The sequence below is a fragment of the Pseudorasbora parva genome, chromosome 19 (genome assembly GCF_024679245.1).
Source record: "Pseudorasbora parva isolate DD20220531a chromosome 19, ASM2467924v1, whole genome shotgun sequence".
Lineage (NCBI taxonomy): Eukaryota > Metazoa > Chordata > Actinopteri > Cypriniformes > Gobionidae > Pseudorasbora > Pseudorasbora parva.
The window spans coordinates 25,707,786-25,727,247 of NC_090190.1; the positions used below are offsets into that span (position 1 = coordinate 25,707,786).

Below are 19,462 nucleotides of genomic sequence, written 5' to 3' on the forward strand. Positions count from 1 at the left end.
TTTACTGCATATGACAGCAAATTCATACTCAGAAAGTAGAAATGAAAGGACATTCATTACAAGATTAGTTAAAACATTTCAAATGCACCAGCAAACAATTTTTTCTAGCCATGCATTTCATCGAGATTTCTTAAAAATACTTTGTAAAAATCTTGTCTTCTTTCATTCTCATAAATCTCGTGTCTCATGTGAAACTTATAATACATTTAAAACAATAAAATGATAAAGTAAATATTCCATCACAAATAAATTGCTCCAAGTGGCTATGTCTATAGTATTATAGACTACACAACATTATAATATTTTAAAATAAATTATATTATTATTATTATTTGAAATGATTATTGCTCCTGGTTCAGTAAGAAACTCTTGTAATAAAGTAGCTGTGGCTGGGACATAATTTAAGTATCAATGCTGCTTAAAAAGATCCAATCTAATCTTGTTTACGTGAAATAAACCTGCTCCAGAGTAAGTCCAGAATAAGCTTGAAGAACCAAACAATCCAAGATCATAAATTGTCAACAATTAAATCCAGCTAAAGGAGTTAGCGACATACAAAGAACAGACCCCTGGATGCTGTTTGGTCAGTATAGCATTTCAGTTGTGTCATGAAGTGACTAAGTAAATAATGACTGAGAATGAGAATGTTTCACCTTTGTGAGGAGTTCTCGAGCCATTCTGAAGTGTTCTCTGGCTTTTTCATACACTGATGCCTCAGAACAGCCTTGCTGAAAGTAAATGCCTCCTAAATCGTAATGCACCTGTCGGACAGATATGACCATTATTCACTTTTAATAACAAAACATGATGAATGGGCACCTTTTTATTCTCTGTAGGACACACCTGACAGTGCAGGTGATCAGCACTGATGTGGAGTCCCGCGGTGGAGGACTCTGTCTCTCCATTGGCTGTACTGGGATCAGCAGCTAGCAGGTCAAGGGTACGAAGTGTGTGAATGTAGAAGTCTTTTTTAATGTTCAGGGCTCTTTCTAACACCATGATAGAGTCTGTGGCCTGTTCTCTGAGCTGAAGATAAGAGTGTTAAACAAGTGACATGTCTATGATTCGCTTTCTTTGAAAAGAAAAAAGGAATTTTGAAGAATAAGAAAACCACAAAAACTCTAGAAATACAACAAGCATTATCGCTACTGTCACTACTGTTAATTGTTTTATTGTTTGCCAATAAAAACAAATGGAAGTCTCTACATTGTGTTATCTATAGTTTCCTTCGCTGTTAATCTGTTGCAACACCTTTGCTGTTATACTGCTGTTGTCTTAAAGGGGTCATATAATGGTACATGCACTTTTACAAGTTGGTTGTATGGAAATGTGTGTTGGCAGTGCCTGTATGCAACTATCCTATAATGATCCTATAATAATCTCCTATTATGTTTTCCCCCGTCTCAACTCAAGCCGTCCGACCGTGTGCCATAATGGTGTTCTGTTCTTGGGTGTAATAACAAACACAGCAGTCATTATGATGTTTGTAAACCCGAACCGCTGAAGACGCAGTGGCTGAGATTTGTTTTCGAAGGGAATATTCCCCCCGATTAACATCAATGCTTTCATGTTTGCGCAAACTGCAAAGCATTTCTCACCAGACTGCTTTATAAACAAAGGTCAGTAATAAGCAGGTTTGGCTTAGAAGCTGCTCCTAAAATAAGGATCGCTAACTATTCATGTTCCTGCTGTACCTCCAGAAGAAGTGAGTGTAGTTTGAATCACTTGCACACTTCATGATGAATGTGGCTAAAGTTACAAACTGTATGGTTATTGTGTTATTACAAACTGTGTACGCTGGAGATAAAGTTAACATGGACATGGTTACACTACACCAAGCTTACTTTTGTAGATGGTTTATAACTGTAACAGATGTCTGTTACTGTAAAAAAAAAAAAATGTTGTAACAGTTATATAGATAATAACTGCATAGATAATGTTACGCATCACTGACAAGTCTAGGATGCGTGGGTAGTACTTTTTCAAAGTTCAGGAACTTTCGAGGGCTGGACTTGGGCGCTGAACATGCTGATTGGTTTAGCTCACGCAGCATTTTATTTCAACCGGCATTTTTAAAAGTCTTTTGCGAGGTTCGGTCTACGTTCAGTAAATATCAGTCTTGCTCTCTATCTGATGGTGCGCGTTCGTCTTAGCCATCTCACGTGCAATGTCTGTAATAGCTGATAATAATATACATTGTCATTTTAAATCTAGCTTTACAAGCTTTCTGAATATGCTTGCATGCTGCTGAATCTTCATATTAGTGCTCTTGTCTGTCGTTGTTAATTACCTCTTAGTAAACCTATACATAACCAGCAAAAGCAGCACAGCTTGAATCTCATCCATACGCGTTATTCATTTTTTTACAGTCTATATTTTTCACCATGTAAACGACCTGACCGATTACTTTTAAGTGTGCGTCCTTACATGACGTGATAGCGCGCGCCGCGCTCACGTTGACAAGACAGGAAAGTTAATTTTTCTGAGGGGTTATGGAGGCAGAATGGTGACTTTAAAATTTGGCATCACAAATTAAAATTGTCATTGAAAACAAAAGCAGAACTGAAAAAGGAAACATTGGCATTGAAACATTTGCACTGAAAACAATTGTATTGGCATTGAAACAAGTATTGGCAATGAAAAAATAAAATAATTAAAATCTTACAATCTTATTCTTTTATTGTATTGGGATTTATTTGTATTTTTCAATGACAATCTTCAGATTTTTTCTTCATGTCACTCTTTTTCAGTGACAGATTTTTTTTACAATGTCAGTTTTTTTTCAATGTCACTGATTTTCAGTTTCAACTTTCTGTCACTGTTTTGGCGTGGACAGGGGCGGGGTCTGAGGGGAGGGGTAAGTAGAGCGTAGTTTGCATATCATTTGCATATAGGTATACTGACGCAGTAGGCCGAGCGTCACTTTACTGGAACCCGTCGCCAGCTCTGAAGCCTCTTGGCATGACAAATGTCCAGTTTACCAGGAACTTCCAAGCCACAAGTAAGTCTGGTTTTTGTATCTGCCATTTACATGTTTTCTCGTGCAACCTGGCCGGCTTGGTTAACTTTTAACGGCCGTTATGCTGTTTTGTTTTTTCCGACGTCGACTGGAAAATGTAAATTACTAACATTAGCCGTGTTGGCTAACTTAACTGTGGTTAATGTAGGGTCAAATATAAACACCGGTCACCATATGCACCGAACAAGGCTAAAAGTCCGGTTTGGCAAATACATTAATTAACGTTAGGTGTCTGTCGGTATATGTATGCTAAGTATGAGTACATCACAACAGTGGCTAACAGTAACCTGTGACGTTAACACTGACATGATAAACAGCTGGGCGTCGGCTGTGTGGGCTACGTTACACTACTGACATCCCCAACCACACACACACACCGGAGATAGAAGTCACTCCTAGGGCCGTGAGTGTGCTTTTATCTGTATTTAAAGGTAGTTAGCGTTAGTCTCCAGCCCTGTGATGTCTCCTTTTTTTTCTTTAGGAGTTAGAGGCCAGTGTTATTGCTGCTGCACATGACCTCATAAACGTGCTAACGCAAAACGTTCCGCAGTATCACACCAGCACAGCAGAATCCAGTGCCGTCACATGAGCACCATTAAATACAGATAGAAGCACATTCGCGGCCCTAGGAGTTACTGTGGCTCTCCTGTGTGTGTGTGTGTGTGTGTGTGTGTGTGTGTGTGTGTGTGTGCGTGTGTGTGTGTGTGTGTGTGTGTGGGGTTGGGGATGTCAATAGTGTAACGTAGCCGACGCCCAGCTGTTTATCATGTCAGTGTTAACGTCACAGGGTATGTTACTGTTAGCCACTGTTGTGATGTACTCATACTTAGCAGCAACAAGTATATACCGACAGACACCTAACGTTAATTAATTTTTTTGCCAAACCGGACTTTTAGCCTTATTCGGTGCATATGCATGGTGACCAGTGTTTATATTTGACCCTGCATTAACCACAGTTAAGTTAGCCAACACGGCTAATGTTGGTAATTTACATGTTCCAGTCGACGTTGGGGGGAAAAAACAGCATAACGGCCGTTAAAAGTTAACCAAGCCGGCCAGGTTGCACGAGAATACATGTAAATGGCAGATACAAAAAACAGACTTACTTGCGGCTTGGAAGTTCCCGGTAAACTGGACATTTGTCATGCCAAGAGGCTTCATAGCTGACGACAGTTTCCAGTAAAGTGACGCTTGGCCTACTGCTTCAGTATACCTATATGCAAATGATATGCAAACTACGCTCTACTTACCCCTCCACTCAGACCCCGCCCCTGTCCACGCCAAAACAGTGACAGAAAGTTGAAACTGAAATTCAGTGACATTGAAAAAACTGACATTGTAAAAAAAAATCTGTCACTGAAAAAGAGTGACATGAAGAAAAAATTTGAAGATTGTCATTGGAAAATACAAATAAATCCCAATACAATAAAAGAATAAGATTGTAAGATATTAATTATTTTATTTTTTCATTGCCAATACTTGTTTCAATGCCAATACAACTGTTTTCAGTGCAAATGTTTCAATGCCAATGTTTCCTTTTTCAGTTCTGCTTTTGTTTTCAATGACAATTTTAATTTGTGATGCCAAATTTTAAAGTCACCATTCTGGCTCCATAAGGGGTAAACTTTTTATTTCGTAAGTTATGAAGATAATGTTGGAATAATGACACAGCGCATATTGCCCCAGGAAGTTTTTACTTTAACTGCGCCTGACAGAAGAATTTTTTTCCTGAGATGATTATTACACTTTACAACAAATAAATAGCTTATTATATAATACAGTCTTAGTCCTGGTGGCCGTTAAGAGTTGCTTTGGCTACAGTTAACACATTCCAGCTGCTGGAGAAAACAGCGTTGACATTTTTTGCGGCAAACAAACTGCACGTGACAAAATTATTGAGATTGAAAGTCATCACATGTAAAAACCAGATCCGTTTAGATAACGTCTCATGTAAACAGTCCACTAAATCTTTCAATCGGTACGCACAAAAATGATTACTGTCCGTCACTGACTTGGAGGAACAGTCGTGCGCAGTCCTACATCACCGGACTAATCTGCCTAATCTTCACGGAACTTTATCGCGGTGGAAACGCAGACAGTTGCAGGTCTGGGGGGGGAGAAAAGTTCCTGTAAAAAAGTTCCTGGTACAAAATGTTCCGGGTAATTTTGGTGGAAACGGGGCTAAAGTGACATTACGTTAACCAACCATTTGGAAACATCCTGTTCAAGCCTTAATTGTCGAATTTCATTGGGGCTGTCATCTTGTTGCGGGTCCGACTCCGGTTCAAATTGATACGGTTGCATAGATGTGTCCTCAGAGAATCCCGTTGACATTTTTTCTCCAGTATACCCTCCATATAGCAACACTCCATATGTGGGGCGGGGTGAGCAAAGCTCATTAGCATTAAAGACACATGCACTGAAACAGCTTGCTGAAAAATGCTGTTTTTGACCAGGTAAAATTAGTGTTTTCTTACAATACTGATGAGAATTTTTAATTAAAGTATATTACAAAGTTTTAATTTAGACACTAAAAAAATCATATTAACATATTAACAAAAATGGCATCATATGACCCCTTTAACACATCTTGTGTGAAAGACTCCTTTTATTACCCAGAGTTACAGCAATCAGATATCAATATATAAAAAGAATGCAGGCAGCTACATGCATTTATCTTACAAGCAAGTTTTAGTCATACCACACTTAGTATGTTCTCTGTGAGTTCCTTTTCCTGCTGGACCAGATTCATCCTACAGGAAAAACAAACACACAAAACTATTAGCACAAATTCAAAAGCACACAACACAAAGAACTGACACCCATCATTCCTTACTTACATATTCAGCTGATGTGGTCCAGGTTTGGTCTGTTTATCAGGAAAACTGCTCAACACAATGGTACGAATGGCCCTATTGAGGCAAAGTTCATATTACATGGTAAACACAGCAAGTGGCTGGCATGGCATTAGCTTAAGGGTTGACTATCTTCTGTTTGCCACTTTATTTTCTGAAATCCACTGCCACTACCTCTGTGTGTGTGTGTGTGTGTGTGTGTGTGTGTGTGTGTGTGTGTGTGTGTGTGTGTGTGTGTGTGTGTGTGTGTGTGTGTGTGTGTGTGTGTGTGTGTGTGTGTGTGTGTGTGTGTGTGTGTGTGTGTGGACACAATGACATGGGTATGACATAAGTATTACCCATGTCCACACTTTTCAAAACAGTTATAAATCATACAAGATTGTTTTTTTGAGAAAGTAAAAATGCAAAATGTTTCCTGTGATGGGTAGGTTTAGGGGCAGTGTAGGGTGATAAAAAATACGGTTTGTACAGTATAAAAATCATTATGTCTATGGAAAGTCCCCACATTTAAAAAATAAAAAACATGTGCACGGGTGTGTGTCCTAATTAAATTAATAACCAAAGCCTTAATCAATATTTATCTTCCTGTATTATTATAATGATTATTTTCAGTAATGATTAAGATTTTGCTTAAAGGTGGGGTAAGTGCTATCTGGTAACCGTTGTTGATATTTCAAATCACCAAAACAAACACGCCCCTACCCCCAAAAAGGGTCTCTCGGCCCTATTTTGACAGCTCCGCCCCACACATACGTAACCCAGGCAACGACTATGGCAGAATCTGTGTGTAACTAATCCAGGTCGAATATTCAATGAAAATGTCTATCACAAAAACACAAACCGTTCTCATGAACCACTCTATAGTACACAAGCATGACAGTCCAACTAACGACATATTACAATTATGACCAGATTAGAGTTACAGCGATCACAAAAACACAAACTGTTCTCATGAACAACTCTATTCGCCTTATTCACCTGGCGGCCATTTTGAAAACTCTAACGCTGTAGTGGGGTACACAAACCCGGAAGCTGGACTCCGATACAGTACTAATCAGTAGCAGCATTCTGTTTCACTGCACTTCGTCACTCAGGAAAAAATCCTACAGAGGACAAACCTTTCACCGTTTTCTGGAGGATAAGGGATTACATGGAGAGTGGATTAAAAAAATATCAGAAGGGATCCTGGTCGTAATTTCTGCATTTTACTACAGACGAAGTTTGAAAGACTTAAGCAATAGCAAGACTGGGACATGTCAAGTCAGCTTTATGTAGCGCTTTTACAATACCGATTGATCCAAAGCAGCTTCACGGTGTAAACAGGACAATATTGCAACACAATTTGATTCGGCTGTAATCATTCTGGAGAAAACGGTGATGTTATCAGCTTATTTTAATCTATCATATAGTGTCAACATGGGCAGATCAGTATTATAGTTGATACAGTTAATTTCCAAGTGGGAGATGTGTATGCATAAGCTACTGGATCTTCAAATATGTAAAATAAAATGTCCATTTATCTTAATAAAGTACAATTTTATTACACATGGATGATGTCTTTCATAACTTGACAACTGGTCAGAACATCAGAAAGAAATCAGTCATTCAAAAACATTGATAGGCATACTGGTCTAGGTTTGTAAATGGTAACTATGTACATTTATTGGTATGGAGGAATACAAATGGCCTGCTTGTATGGTAAACGGTGGTATGGTAAAATGGTAAATGGAAAAACGTACCAGAAAAGGGCAGAACATTAGAAATGACATTAGGAGGAAAATTAAAAAACATTAACAAATGAAAACTATATACATAAACATTATCAGTGATGCATTACATGATTTTGTTACACACAGCAGGCTGAAAGTGAGTGACACAGACTGCTGCTATTGATTAGTACTGTATCGGAGTCCAACTTTCGGGTTTGTGTACGCCACAACGGCGTTAGAGTTTTCAAAATGGCCGCCAGGTGAATAAGGCGAATAGTACACAAGCACGACAGTCCAACTAACGACATATTACACTTAAGACAAGATTAGAGTTACAGCGATCACAAAAACACAAACTGTTCACATGAACAACTCATTAGTACACGAGCACGACAGTCCAACTAACGACATATTACAATTATGACAAGATTAGAGTTACAGCGATCACAAAAAAACAAACCTCTCTCATGAACAACTCTATAGAACACAAGCACAGCAGTCCAGCTAACGACATATTACACTTATGACCTTAGTCATAAGGTATAGTACCTTACCTGTCGGACGCATTTTGTGAGCTGATGCTTGAAGCACACAGTGAGGAGATTTAGATGCTCCATACGGTGTGTAAATGAACAGGTCTTTGTCATCGCTGAAGTGAGCAACAATATGATCGCGAATGGACTAACAAGTGAACATGACACATGAGCATAGTCAAGCAAAAGCCAACATATATTAGGCTAGTTCTCAGCTAATCATCATGTGTGACTCGTGTGTTTTGATTAATGACGTGCACAGAGCGAGAGCGAGCGCTCTTCTCACCTTCAATAGTAGACACGCCCCCTTACCTGCTGATTGGCTACAAGTTTGTTATTCCACTCGGCCCGAGTCCTTTTTCTAAAACGGTTTTGAAATAACACTTACCCCACCTTTAAGTGAACCACTGATAGTTTCTTGTTTTCTAAAATGTGTATTTGGTCTCTGAGGAGTGATTGAGTGAAAATAGAAATTGTATTGTTTAATGTGTTTTTTTTTAAATTATTATTATTATTTTGTATTATTATTTCTATAATTCATTTGTATAATGCATTCTGTAAAGTCAGACTCTGTTTGTATATGTTTTCCATGGAGAGACATGAATGAGCTTTATTTAAAGGGGTACTTCAGCGCTGGGAAGATGAATCTGTATTTAAACTGGGTCATCAATGCAGTAGAAATGTGAAATTATTTTTGAATTTGGTGCCTTCTAGACTGAGAAAAGACAGAAAATGTATTTTTGTCCCAAGACTACAATTCCCAGAATGCTTCGCTGCCCTGTGAGGCCATTCCCAACGCCACCAACTTCATTTCTGTGACTGAGTTAGAGACACTACAATTAAAAACTGAACGTGTCTGTTCAATATAAGGAGTGAGTCACCGCGCGACTATCACAGCACTGAGCACTAACTGCACGAGTGATGAGAGCTGAGGTAATCGCGACTACACTCGCGGCATAAATTCACAACGCGAGTTCAGTCTGGCGCGTTTTAGTTCATGCCTTTGCAAGCTTAACTTTCATAGAAATGAATTTGAGAAGTTAAAAGACTTACATTGCTCACCATAGCTCCGTTTAAATGATCCTGTAGCTGCAAACTGAGCTCTCCCTGCAAGCTGAGTGTTATCTCCCATCCCCCATGCGCGGATTCAAAACATGCGGAAATGGCTCCCTCTGCTGGCTGTAGTCTTTAGCCTTTGGGCAAACATTCCTCCTATGATGCAAAAATCGTCAATTTGCATCATAGGAGGAATTTTTCCAGAAATAAAATGCATAAATCTCTCCTCTCAGGGAGATATGAGGGGGGAAAGCACAATAATTTGAATATACTCCAGGGTTTCTACTGATACAAAGCCATATGCTAATCGCTGAAGTAACCCTTTAATTCAAGAATGTGCTAACATGTAACAAGTCGCATGTAGTAGGTATAGTTCTGCTGATGTATAGTTCTGTGATGTAGCGTTGAGTATTCTTTATAAGGAAAGTGGATTGTGCAACATGTGTAAGCATCAAGTATACGTTCTTTTTAATGATGATGATGCGTTCGATTTATATAGCGCTTTTCAAGGCACTCAAAGCGCTTTACAGTGAAGGGGGGAATCTCCTGAAACACCACCAATGTGCAGCATCCACATGGATGACGCGACGGCAGCCATATTGCGCCAGAACGCTCACCACACACCAGCTGATTGTTGGAGAGGAGACCGAGTGAAGCCAATCAGGAGAGGGGGATGATTAGGAGGCCATGATGGACAGAGGCCAATGGGCAAATTTGGCCAGGATGCCGGGGTTACACCCCTACTCTTTTTCCGAAAGACATCCTGTGATTTTTAAAGGGGGGGTGAAATGCCGTTTCATGCATACTGAGCTTTTTACACTTTTAAAGACTTGGATTCCCATCCTAAACATAGACAAAGTTTCAAAAACTAATGTTGGACGTTTGATGGAGTATTTCTGTGTTAAAAATACTCCTTCCGGTTTCTCACAAGTTTCAGAGAGTTTTTTTCGAGTATGGCTCAACTTGACGTTAATAGATCGGAAGGTCCTTGTATGGGCCGTACGGGCTCTTCTCCCGGTAGGGTGCGCGCACACATGACTAGAGCGAGAGAGGAAATGCACGCCCGTAAACACTCAAGTGCAGATCCAGTCGATCCAGGCGCCGCGCTCCACTTTATTCCTATGGGTGACTTCAACGCTTCAGCACAGCATTCCGGGAAGGCAGCGCTGCATTTGACCCGATTTGAACGCAGAAATGACGGGAAGCAAAAGTGGATCTCCACCGTTCACTGCTGTCAGGACTTCACCACAGGGTGAGCACCCCCTGCTGGCCTCACTAACATCTCTACCAGCAGCTACCTGGTTTTCCCAATTGGTCTCCTATCCAACATAGAATTGGTCTCCCTTTTTAAACATAGGACGCATGTTCTCTACCTTCTAAGGAAATCTCTTCCTACTGAGTTCCTCTATATAACATCCGAATAGAATACTGTTTCTTACTTAATGCATAACTAATAAAGAGTTACTGCAGTACTAATGAATAATTCTTCATTAACACTCAAGGCACTAATATTAACTACTAAGGAATGCGTGTAACTAATCAATATGTAATAGCATTTTTTAATTGTGTTAAGTATCAATTAGTTAATCAGTAACTATTCAATTCACTCATACCTCCTTAAGAACTGCTATTAAGTAACTACTAATTCAGCTTCACAAGGAATAACTATTAAGTAACTAATTATCAGTGATGCACAGTATCAGATCGAGGCCCTTTCTTCTTCTTGAGTACTAATGTTGTTAGATAAATGTACTACTGTTATGTGTACTATATGTAAATATTCATTTACATTCACTCGCAAATGTGCCGATTAATGTTTCTGTCTGTGTGTGTCCCCACGCTATAATATTGCAGTTCTTGCAGCATTAAATCAGAGAAAACAATTCTAGTGAAAGAGTACACAGAGACTCATGAATGCACATGCAAGTCAAAATGTGAGCGCACACGCAATTTCTGAGAGTCCAGTTTTGTGCGAGAGAATGGATTGAGATTCCGCTTGTAAGCAGAGATTTGTTGCTTGTAAACTTGATGTGCTCTCGCGGTACAATATTAATACTACATTAATGAGGATGTTGATGATTTTTTTTTTTTTTTTATGTAAGTATTGTCTGCAACCAGAAGTTCAGGACCCCATCCCCCAATCTAAGTGTCTTGCCAACATAGCTCAGGCATTTTATGTTTATGTGATACCAAATGATTTCTGTATTTAAGGCAATGACTGAGGAGAAAATGAGAATACAGGGAACCAGGGGAAAATGAGAATACAGGGAACCTATGAGTCATTAAAAAAGAATTACCAACGAGCAGCCATTAGCGGGGCCAAGCGCAAAGAAAGCAATAAGACATACCAACATAGCTCGGTGTGTCAAACCAACTTAAACAGCAATCAAAGGCATTTTAAAATGATTTTAGACAAAATAGCTTAAAAAAATCATGATTTAATGCTTTATCACTTTTGACCAATAGGTGGCGCAGTTACGAAATTGATGTGGTTTGGTCAGAGTGAGGTGACAATGACTACGTTTACATGGACAGCAGTAATCTAATTATTGACCTTATTCTAAATAAGACAATATTCTGATTAAGGTGTTTACATGAGTTGCTTTTAGAGTACTCCGTTCATGTTCCCGTTTTACATGTGATAGAACATAGATCGATTATGGCACGTCATTACGTCCCCATGCCACGCTATGTTCTCCAACATCCAATCATAGCGTGACTTTGGCAGGTGCGTTAATTTAATGGGCTCAGGAGACCCGCTGTAGCTTCACCTGCGGGTGTCGCTGTTGGACAGTGCTACTTTACATTAAGAAGTATAAAAAAACATGCGTTTTTATAATGTTTTATATAGCTACATTTATGTTGATTTATTTTTGTAATATTATGTATTGTTTCTTTCCGTTTTTCTGAAGAGACACTGCCCCTCTTTGACAGCCTACATTTAGAATAATAGCTTTGATTAATGATGAAAAGGGTTTAAAAATTTGAAGCCACAGGCGTTCACTGAATGACCCATCTGGTTTGCGATTACAGATACAAACTTATTGTATTTTACTTTTACAATGAGCATAATAATTACAACAAAAATAAAAAAAAATATAGAGAGAGGACGCAGTGTTCAGAATGAACAGTCAAGTAAAACACACACATAGCAACGCGTTATGGCAACGACATTTCAGACTGACAGATATGTAAAAGATAAACGGGACTTTTCCGCCATTTGTTACTGGTTTGTAGACGTTGTTATATTAATTATAATTCCAATTCTGTTTTATTGGCCATAATATTATCGATGATGGTTGAAAGGGGCACTTTTGATTAATTTTCAAAAAGGGCAGAGGCTCAAACCCACAAAGCCCTTTCCTCTGCACTTCCCTGGTGTGCGTAACGTTATGTGTCCTGTCACAAAATGCGGCGGAATCTCCAACACGACATTAATAGTTAGATTTAGGTGTGTACATGTCTCCGATAATGCGACTAAAATAGGCATACTCCACGTCTTAATCCGATTTATGTTTAGTTAGATTATGACTTTAATCAGATTAAGGTCATTAGAAATCGCTGTCTACATGGTAGCCTCTTAATCAGAGTATTGTCTTAATCAGATTAATATCGGAGTATTGTTGTCCATGTAAACGTAGTCAATGACACTAGCAAATGTTGGTGTCATTATGTCAAAGCATTTCAGAGATACAGCCTCAATACCAAGTTTCGTAATGATATGGCAATGCTTTTGTAAAATATAGCACGTTTTGACTAAATTGGCTATGCTTTGGCTCGGCGTGATGCCACCAATCTAAAGAGACAATGATAGACAACTACTCTGTAAGTGTTTGTAACTTTTCTCATTTGATTGTTTGTTAATTTGTTGTTGGATAAGTGTGTCTGTGTAGTGCTGAGGTGTGTATTATTAGTTTTGGTATATTCTCTCGGTGTGTGTGGGAGTTAGCATTTGTTGAGTTAGCATTTGTTTGGTCAGTGCCACGTTGGGAAGCGAGTTTGTTGGGGGCGTGGCCAGCGAGGTATTAAAAGCCTTGTGTGTTTGAAACATTTTGGCTAGAGAGGAGCAATTCAATTGACTGATAGACAACTACTCTGTAAGTGTTTGTAACTTTTCTCATTTGATTGTTTGTTAATTTGTTGTTGGATAAGTGTGTCTGTGTAGTGCTGAGGTGTGTATTATTAGTTTTGGTATATTCTCTCGGTGTGTGTGTGGGAGTTAGCATTTGTTTGGTCAGTGCCACGTTGGGAAGCGAGTTTGTTGGGGGCGTTCCCAGCTGCTTTCAATAACGATACTCAAGTGAGTATAAATAGCGTGATAGTCCGCGGAAGCGGCAGTGTGAAGCCCTCCTTGTGTGAAGACCGACGAGTGTAAAGACTTCAACTCTTCCCAGTGCAACTCCTCCCGAGCAAGGACCCCGGCAAGGCACTTTAGTATCATCTTCCTTTTCATTATTTGTGTTCGGCTCTAATTCCTATCTGGCCTTTTCACCATGTGCTTTCAAATCTCAACTATAACTACTAGCACTCGTAAATCACGCTCCGTACGCACGAGACGCCGTAATCCTAATAATTTGCGCTATATCCTAACATCCTCTGCTACTTTACTCTTTATTCCAATTGGTCTCTGGAATTGCCAGTCGGCTGTAAACAGAGCAGACTTTATTTCATCTATTGGGACTCATTCTCAGCTTAGCCTCATGGCCCTAACTGAGACCTGGATCAAACCAGAGAACACTGCCACTCCTGCAGCCCTCTCAAGCAATTATACTTTTTCACACACTCCTCGGCCTATTGGGAGGGGTGGGGGTACTGGTTTGCTTATCTCAAATGATTGGAAATTTGATCCATTACCGTCTCTACCGGCCAGTTCATTTGAATCGCACTCAATCACTATTACTCACCCTGTTAAAATCCATGTGGTAGTGGTCTATCGTCCTCCAGGTCCTCCACTGATTCTGCTTGGCGACTTCAACATCCATCTTGATAAACACCTAGCTGCAGACTTCAGCACTCTACTGACTTCATTTGACCTTAAGTTAGTATCTACTACGGCTACTCACAGATCAGGTAACCAATTAGACCTGGTCTACACACGCAACTGCTCCACAGACAACACTTTATTTACTCCATTACACACCTCAGACCACTCTCTCATCACTCTTAACCTCATACTGACTCCTGATACAAAACGTACTCCTACACAGATTACCTTTCGGCGTAATCTACGCTCACTCTCTCCCTCTCGCCTATCCACTATGGTTTCATCTTCACTCCCTCCACCTGCTCCGTTCTCAGCACTGGACACTAACAGTGCTACCGACACTCTTTGCTCCAATCTTAACATCCTCCTTAGACAGTTTTTGCCCCCTTTCATCCAGACCAGCCCGCCCCACCCCATCTGCCCCCTGGCTGTCTGAAGTTCTCCGTGAACATCGCTCTGGACTCAGGGCGGCAGAGAGGAAATGGCATAAATCTAAAAACAATACTGACCTTGCCTTTTATCAGTCTCTTCTCTCTTCTTTCTCTACAAATGTCTCCACTGCTAAAACAACATACTACCACAACAAAATCAACAATTGCTCTGACTCTCGCCAACTCTTTAAAACATTCTCCTCTCTCCTTTGTCCACCTCCTCCCCCTCCTTCATCAACTCTTACAGCTGATGACTTTGCATCATTTTTCACCAACAAAACAGCTCTCATTAGCAAACAGTTCTCCTCATCACTAACTGACACGCACATCTCAACAACTAACACGAACACGCTTCCATCCTTCTCTCCACTCTCCGAGGCAGATATTTCTAAACTCATCCTTTCCAATCACCCTACTACCTGTCCACTTGATCCTATTCCTACTCACCTCCTTCATGCTATTTCGTCTTCAATCACTCCTGCACTCACTCACATTGTCAACACTTCTCTTCACACGGGCACCTTTCCCACAGCATTTAAGCAGGCTCGGGTAACCCCACTGCTTAAGAAACCCTCTCTGAATCCAGCACTTTTAGAAAACTACCGACCGGTATCCCTTCTGCCTTTCATTGCAAAGACCCTTGAGCGAGTTGTGTTCAATCAACTCTCTATGTTTCTTGAACGGGACAACCTCCTAGACAACAACCAATCCGGCTTCAAAAGTGGCGATTCGACTGAGACTGCCTTGCTCTCGGTAACTGAGGCACTGAGACTGGCAAAAGCAGCTTCTAAATCCTCAGTGCTCATTCTGCTGGATCTGTCTGCTGCTTTTGACACAGTTAACCACCAGATCCTCCTGTCAACACTTAAGAGGACGGGGATCTCAGGATCTGCTCTCCAGTGGTTCAGGTCTTACCTCTCTGGTAGGTCCTACAGGGTGTCATGGAGAGGTGAAGTGTCTAAGTCTCATAATTTAGCTACTGGGGTTCCACAGGGCTCAGTCCTTGGACCACTTCTCTTCTCCATCTACATGTCATCATTAGGTTCTGTCATTCAGAAACACGGCTTCTCCTATCACTGCTATGCGGATGACACTCAACTCTACTTCTCATTTCAACCAGATGATCCTACAGTCAGTGTTCGTATCGCTGCCTGTCTGACAGACATTTCTGACTGGATGAAAGAGCATCATCTTAAACTCAATCTTGCAAAGACAGAATTACCGTATTTTCCGGACTATAAGTCGCTCCGGAGTATAAGTCGCATCAGTCAAAAAATGCGTCATGACGCGGAAAAAAACATATATAAGTCGCACTGGACTATAAGTCGCATTAGGGCAGAGCTGGAGCCGCGCGCATGCGAGCACGCGAGCACCCGCGCGCGCATGCGACCACCTGCTCGCGTGCACTCGCTCGTGCCCGCTTCACTGCATAACCCGAGCAGAAGAAAGAAAGTTTGAAGTGAGTGAGAAACTTGTAAGGGACTGGCGAAAAGCAGATGTTACTTTAATTGTGATGAAGAAGAAAAAGAAATCTACTTGCGGACTGTAAGCAAGATGGCCAGAGCTGAAGGAACGAGTCCACAGAGGCTTGAACTCTCTGCCGGGAGAGGCTCTGCCGCGCGAGACGAACGCTTTGAGAATCGTTCTCCGCTGCATGTTTTACTACATGCTGTTTGTATTTTGCAGAATAAGATTTTCTTTATGGGAGCATTTTGTTTGTGTTCAGTCTTTCTAAGTTGTTGTGTATAAGTAAATATTAGGCTACAGGAGCAGCATAGAGCGCATTCTCGCGGCTATATGTTTATTCTTGTCAGTCAGTATGAATTTAATTTGATATATAAGTCGCACCTGACTATAAGTCGCAGGACCAGCCAAACTATGAAAAAAAGTGCGACTTATAGTCCGGAAAATACGGTACTTGTTTTCTCAACCAACCCAGCACTTCATCAAAATTTCTCCATTCAGCTTGGTTCATCGACCATAACTCCATCAAGGACAGCAAGAAACCTTGGAGTTGTGATTGATGACCAGTTAAACTTCACTGACCACATTACTGCAACAGCCCGGTCCTGCAGATTTGCTTTATACAACATTAGAAAGATTAGACCCTTCCTATCAGAACAGGCTGCACAACTCCTGGTTCAAGCTCTTGTTCTCTCCAGACTGGATTATTGTAATGCTCTTCTGGCTGGGCTTCCAGCATGCACTATCAAACCCTTGCAGCTGATCCAGAATGCAGCGGCGAGAGTGGTCTTTAATGAGCCGAAGAGAGCGCATGTTACGCCTCTCTTCATCAAACTGCACTGGTTGCCAATGGCTGCTCGCATCAAATTCAAGGCACTAGTTATCGCCTACAAAACAACCTCTGGCTCTGCACCAATATACCTAAATTCACTTGTTCAGACTTACACACCCTCCAGAAGCTTGCGTTCTGCGAGCGAGCGGCGCCTCGTGGTTCCATCCCAAAGAGGCATGAAATCGCTCTCACGGACATTTTCCTGGACCGTTCCCACCTGGTGGAATGACCTGCCGATCTCAATTCGTGCTGCCGAGTCTGTAGCCATTCTTAAAAAACATCTTAAGACACATCTTTTCCATTTGCACTTGACCAATACAGAATAGCACTTACTGATCACCACAGCAACGACCAAAAGCGCACACTCCTGGATCATATCTACGTCTCTCATCCGGATTTGTGCCTTCAGGCGGGTATGTTACATAGTTATCATAACTATCAGAATCCAGTGTTCTGTATATTGCGTACGTGAGTTTTTGTTGTAGATGGCTATTGCTGCGCGTTTAGCTAGAATACAAAACCAACCCATTGGGCCACTGAATCTGCATTAACGACAACAGCTGGGGCAACAGCCTTAGTCCTAATGGGTTGTAGCTATCTTAGCTATCAAAATCCAGTGTTCGGCACTTTGCGGACATGAGTTTTTTTTGTAGATGTCTGTCTTTAAAAAAAAAAAAAAAAAAATTGTTGTGTATTGTGCTAATTAATTGAGATTTCTTACAGCTCTTACAGGTTTTTGGCCTTGTCTGTTCCGTTGCTTCTATTACTCTCCCCTTTTTTGTAAGTCGCTTTGGATAAAAGCGTCTGCTAAATGATTAAATGTAAATGTAAATGTAATGACAAGTTTTGTGATTTTTGGCTAAAGCATTGTCAAGTTATCATCAAAAATGTCACATTTTTGTATCTCTGGACCACTAGGTGGCACTGCACCAAAACTCTGCAGGCAGCCTTAAGTCATGGTTGGCATAACACATACTAAGTTTAGTTAGAATATGCTAAAGCATTGCAGAGATATAGCCTACTTTCATTTTTGTGTGAAGTTTGTCGAATTCATTTGTTTGTTATTCGAAAACAATTTGACTAATCATCTTGATTCTAATATCGTTTTTGTCAGCATAGTCTGACGGTGATCTGGTTCAATTTTCATGAGAATTGGGGCTATGGCCTAGGAGGAGTTCGAAAAAGTAGGTTTTTCGTAAAATTCAAAATGGCAGAAAAATTTTCATGACGGAAAATGACGTCATAGGGATCGAAACGTCATGAGCTCATGCATCAGAGGAAAAAAGAATTTCGTTTCTAGCCCTTATGGTTCAAAAGTTATTAGCATAAACATAAGTCCATTTTTGGACAGTTGGTGGCGCTAGAGGGATATTGTTTGAGAGATTCCAAACTTGGTGTGGTTAATGTTTGGACTGTCCTCTATCTTTGTGCCAAAGCTCATAACTTTTTACCAAGCGGTTCTATGGGCTGCCATAGACTTTCGGCGGAATAATAATAATAAGAAGAAATCTAACGGTTTTAATAGGTGCCTCCGCACCTTCGGTGCTTGGCCCGTAAATAGTTCTCAAGGAGTTACTTAGAACCTGGAACAGTATTCTAAAGTGAAAACATAAGAAACCCATTCATAATTAATGAAGAATTACCAAATAGTTAATAGTTAAATAATTAAGCCTAACTACCATTAATACAGTACTAATAAAGGAAATTTGACCCTCTATTCTAAAGAGAAAGTTTTATCCTCATTAATTATGGCACTTATTGAATGATATTTAAGTTTATTGACCAGAATAAGTCAATAATTAAGCCTAACTACCATTAATACAGTACTAATAAAAGGCAATTTGACCCTCTATTCTAAAGTGAAAATTTTATCCTCAATTATAATAGTAATTTAAATAAGTTAATAAGCAGCTTCTACAGACACAAAACATATTTTTTGTCTATTTGGATAAATAGTGAAAAGTACAACATGAACGTATTGGCAACATTTAAACAAAGGTGTTTTTACCTCAAAATACATAAAATATATTTTATATCATATAAAAACTTACAATTTTCCTTTTACCATTTTATAGATAAGTTACATGTTACTTCTCTAAACACAAACATAATTTTACAGAGACTAAAAATGACAATACAACTTAATGGGTTAATGGGCAATATAGCATTTCAATTATATTTTGAGCCACTAATCTCACTCAAACCTCTAAACCTACACATAACCATTTTTTTAAATGAAAAAATATAAAGAAAAACATAAAAGTGTAATCACAATCATTTCTTTATTGTGAAAAAGTCAAAAGCGGTACCAATAGTAGTCCGAGTGACGATGTGTTGCAGTCGCAGTCCTCTCTGGTGATATAGTTTTGTATGAGGTAACGTTACAGAGAATTTAAGTTATTTAATTTAAACTTAATCCCACTATTTGAAGGCGCGCGTTTCTCTTATTCACCACAGACTAAAAACTAAAACACGGCTTGTCGCAATCTGTGACGAAGCAGGCGAGAGCCAATGAGCGTTTGATATCACTGCCGTAAAACGCAATGTTTGAATTCCCAACGAGCGCGGGATTTGTTTAC

The 19,462-nt window shown here is 40.0% G+C and overlaps 2 protein-coding genes across 4 annotated transcripts in view; one reads left to right on the forward strand and one right to left on the reverse strand.

The window, feature by feature from the left end:
• The window catches only part of ints8 (integrator complex subunit 8), a 170,438-nt gene that overhangs the window by 92,567 nt on the left and 58,409 nt on the right, over window positions 1-19,462 (reverse strand). For 2 of the 3 annotated variants that reach the window (XM_067426379.1, XM_067426378.1), the window contains 4 exons: window positions 5,860-5,931; window positions 5,721-5,772; window positions 844-1,026; window positions 654-761 (listed from right to left, as the gene is read on the reverse strand). In XM_067426379.1, the coding sequence (XP_067282480.1) occupies window positions 654-761; window positions 844-1,026; window positions 5,721-5,772; window positions 5,860-5,931 (415 nt within the window). Of the gene's footprint in view, window positions 1-653; window positions 762-843; window positions 1,027-5,720; window positions 5,773-5,859; window positions 5,932-9,169; window positions 9,320-19,462 lie in introns of those variants that run through there. The other variant, XM_067426381.1, reaches the window with a different exon arrangement.
• On the forward strand, window positions 15,529-17,594 carry LOC137048359 (uncharacterized). Its single transcript, XM_067426494.1, has 2 exons — window positions 15,529-15,536; window positions 16,555-17,594. The coding sequence occupies exons 1-2, from the start codon at window positions 15,529-15,531 to the stop codon at window positions 17,207-17,209; spliced, it is 663 nt and encodes a 220-aa protein (XP_067282595.1). The 3' UTR covers window positions 17,210-17,594.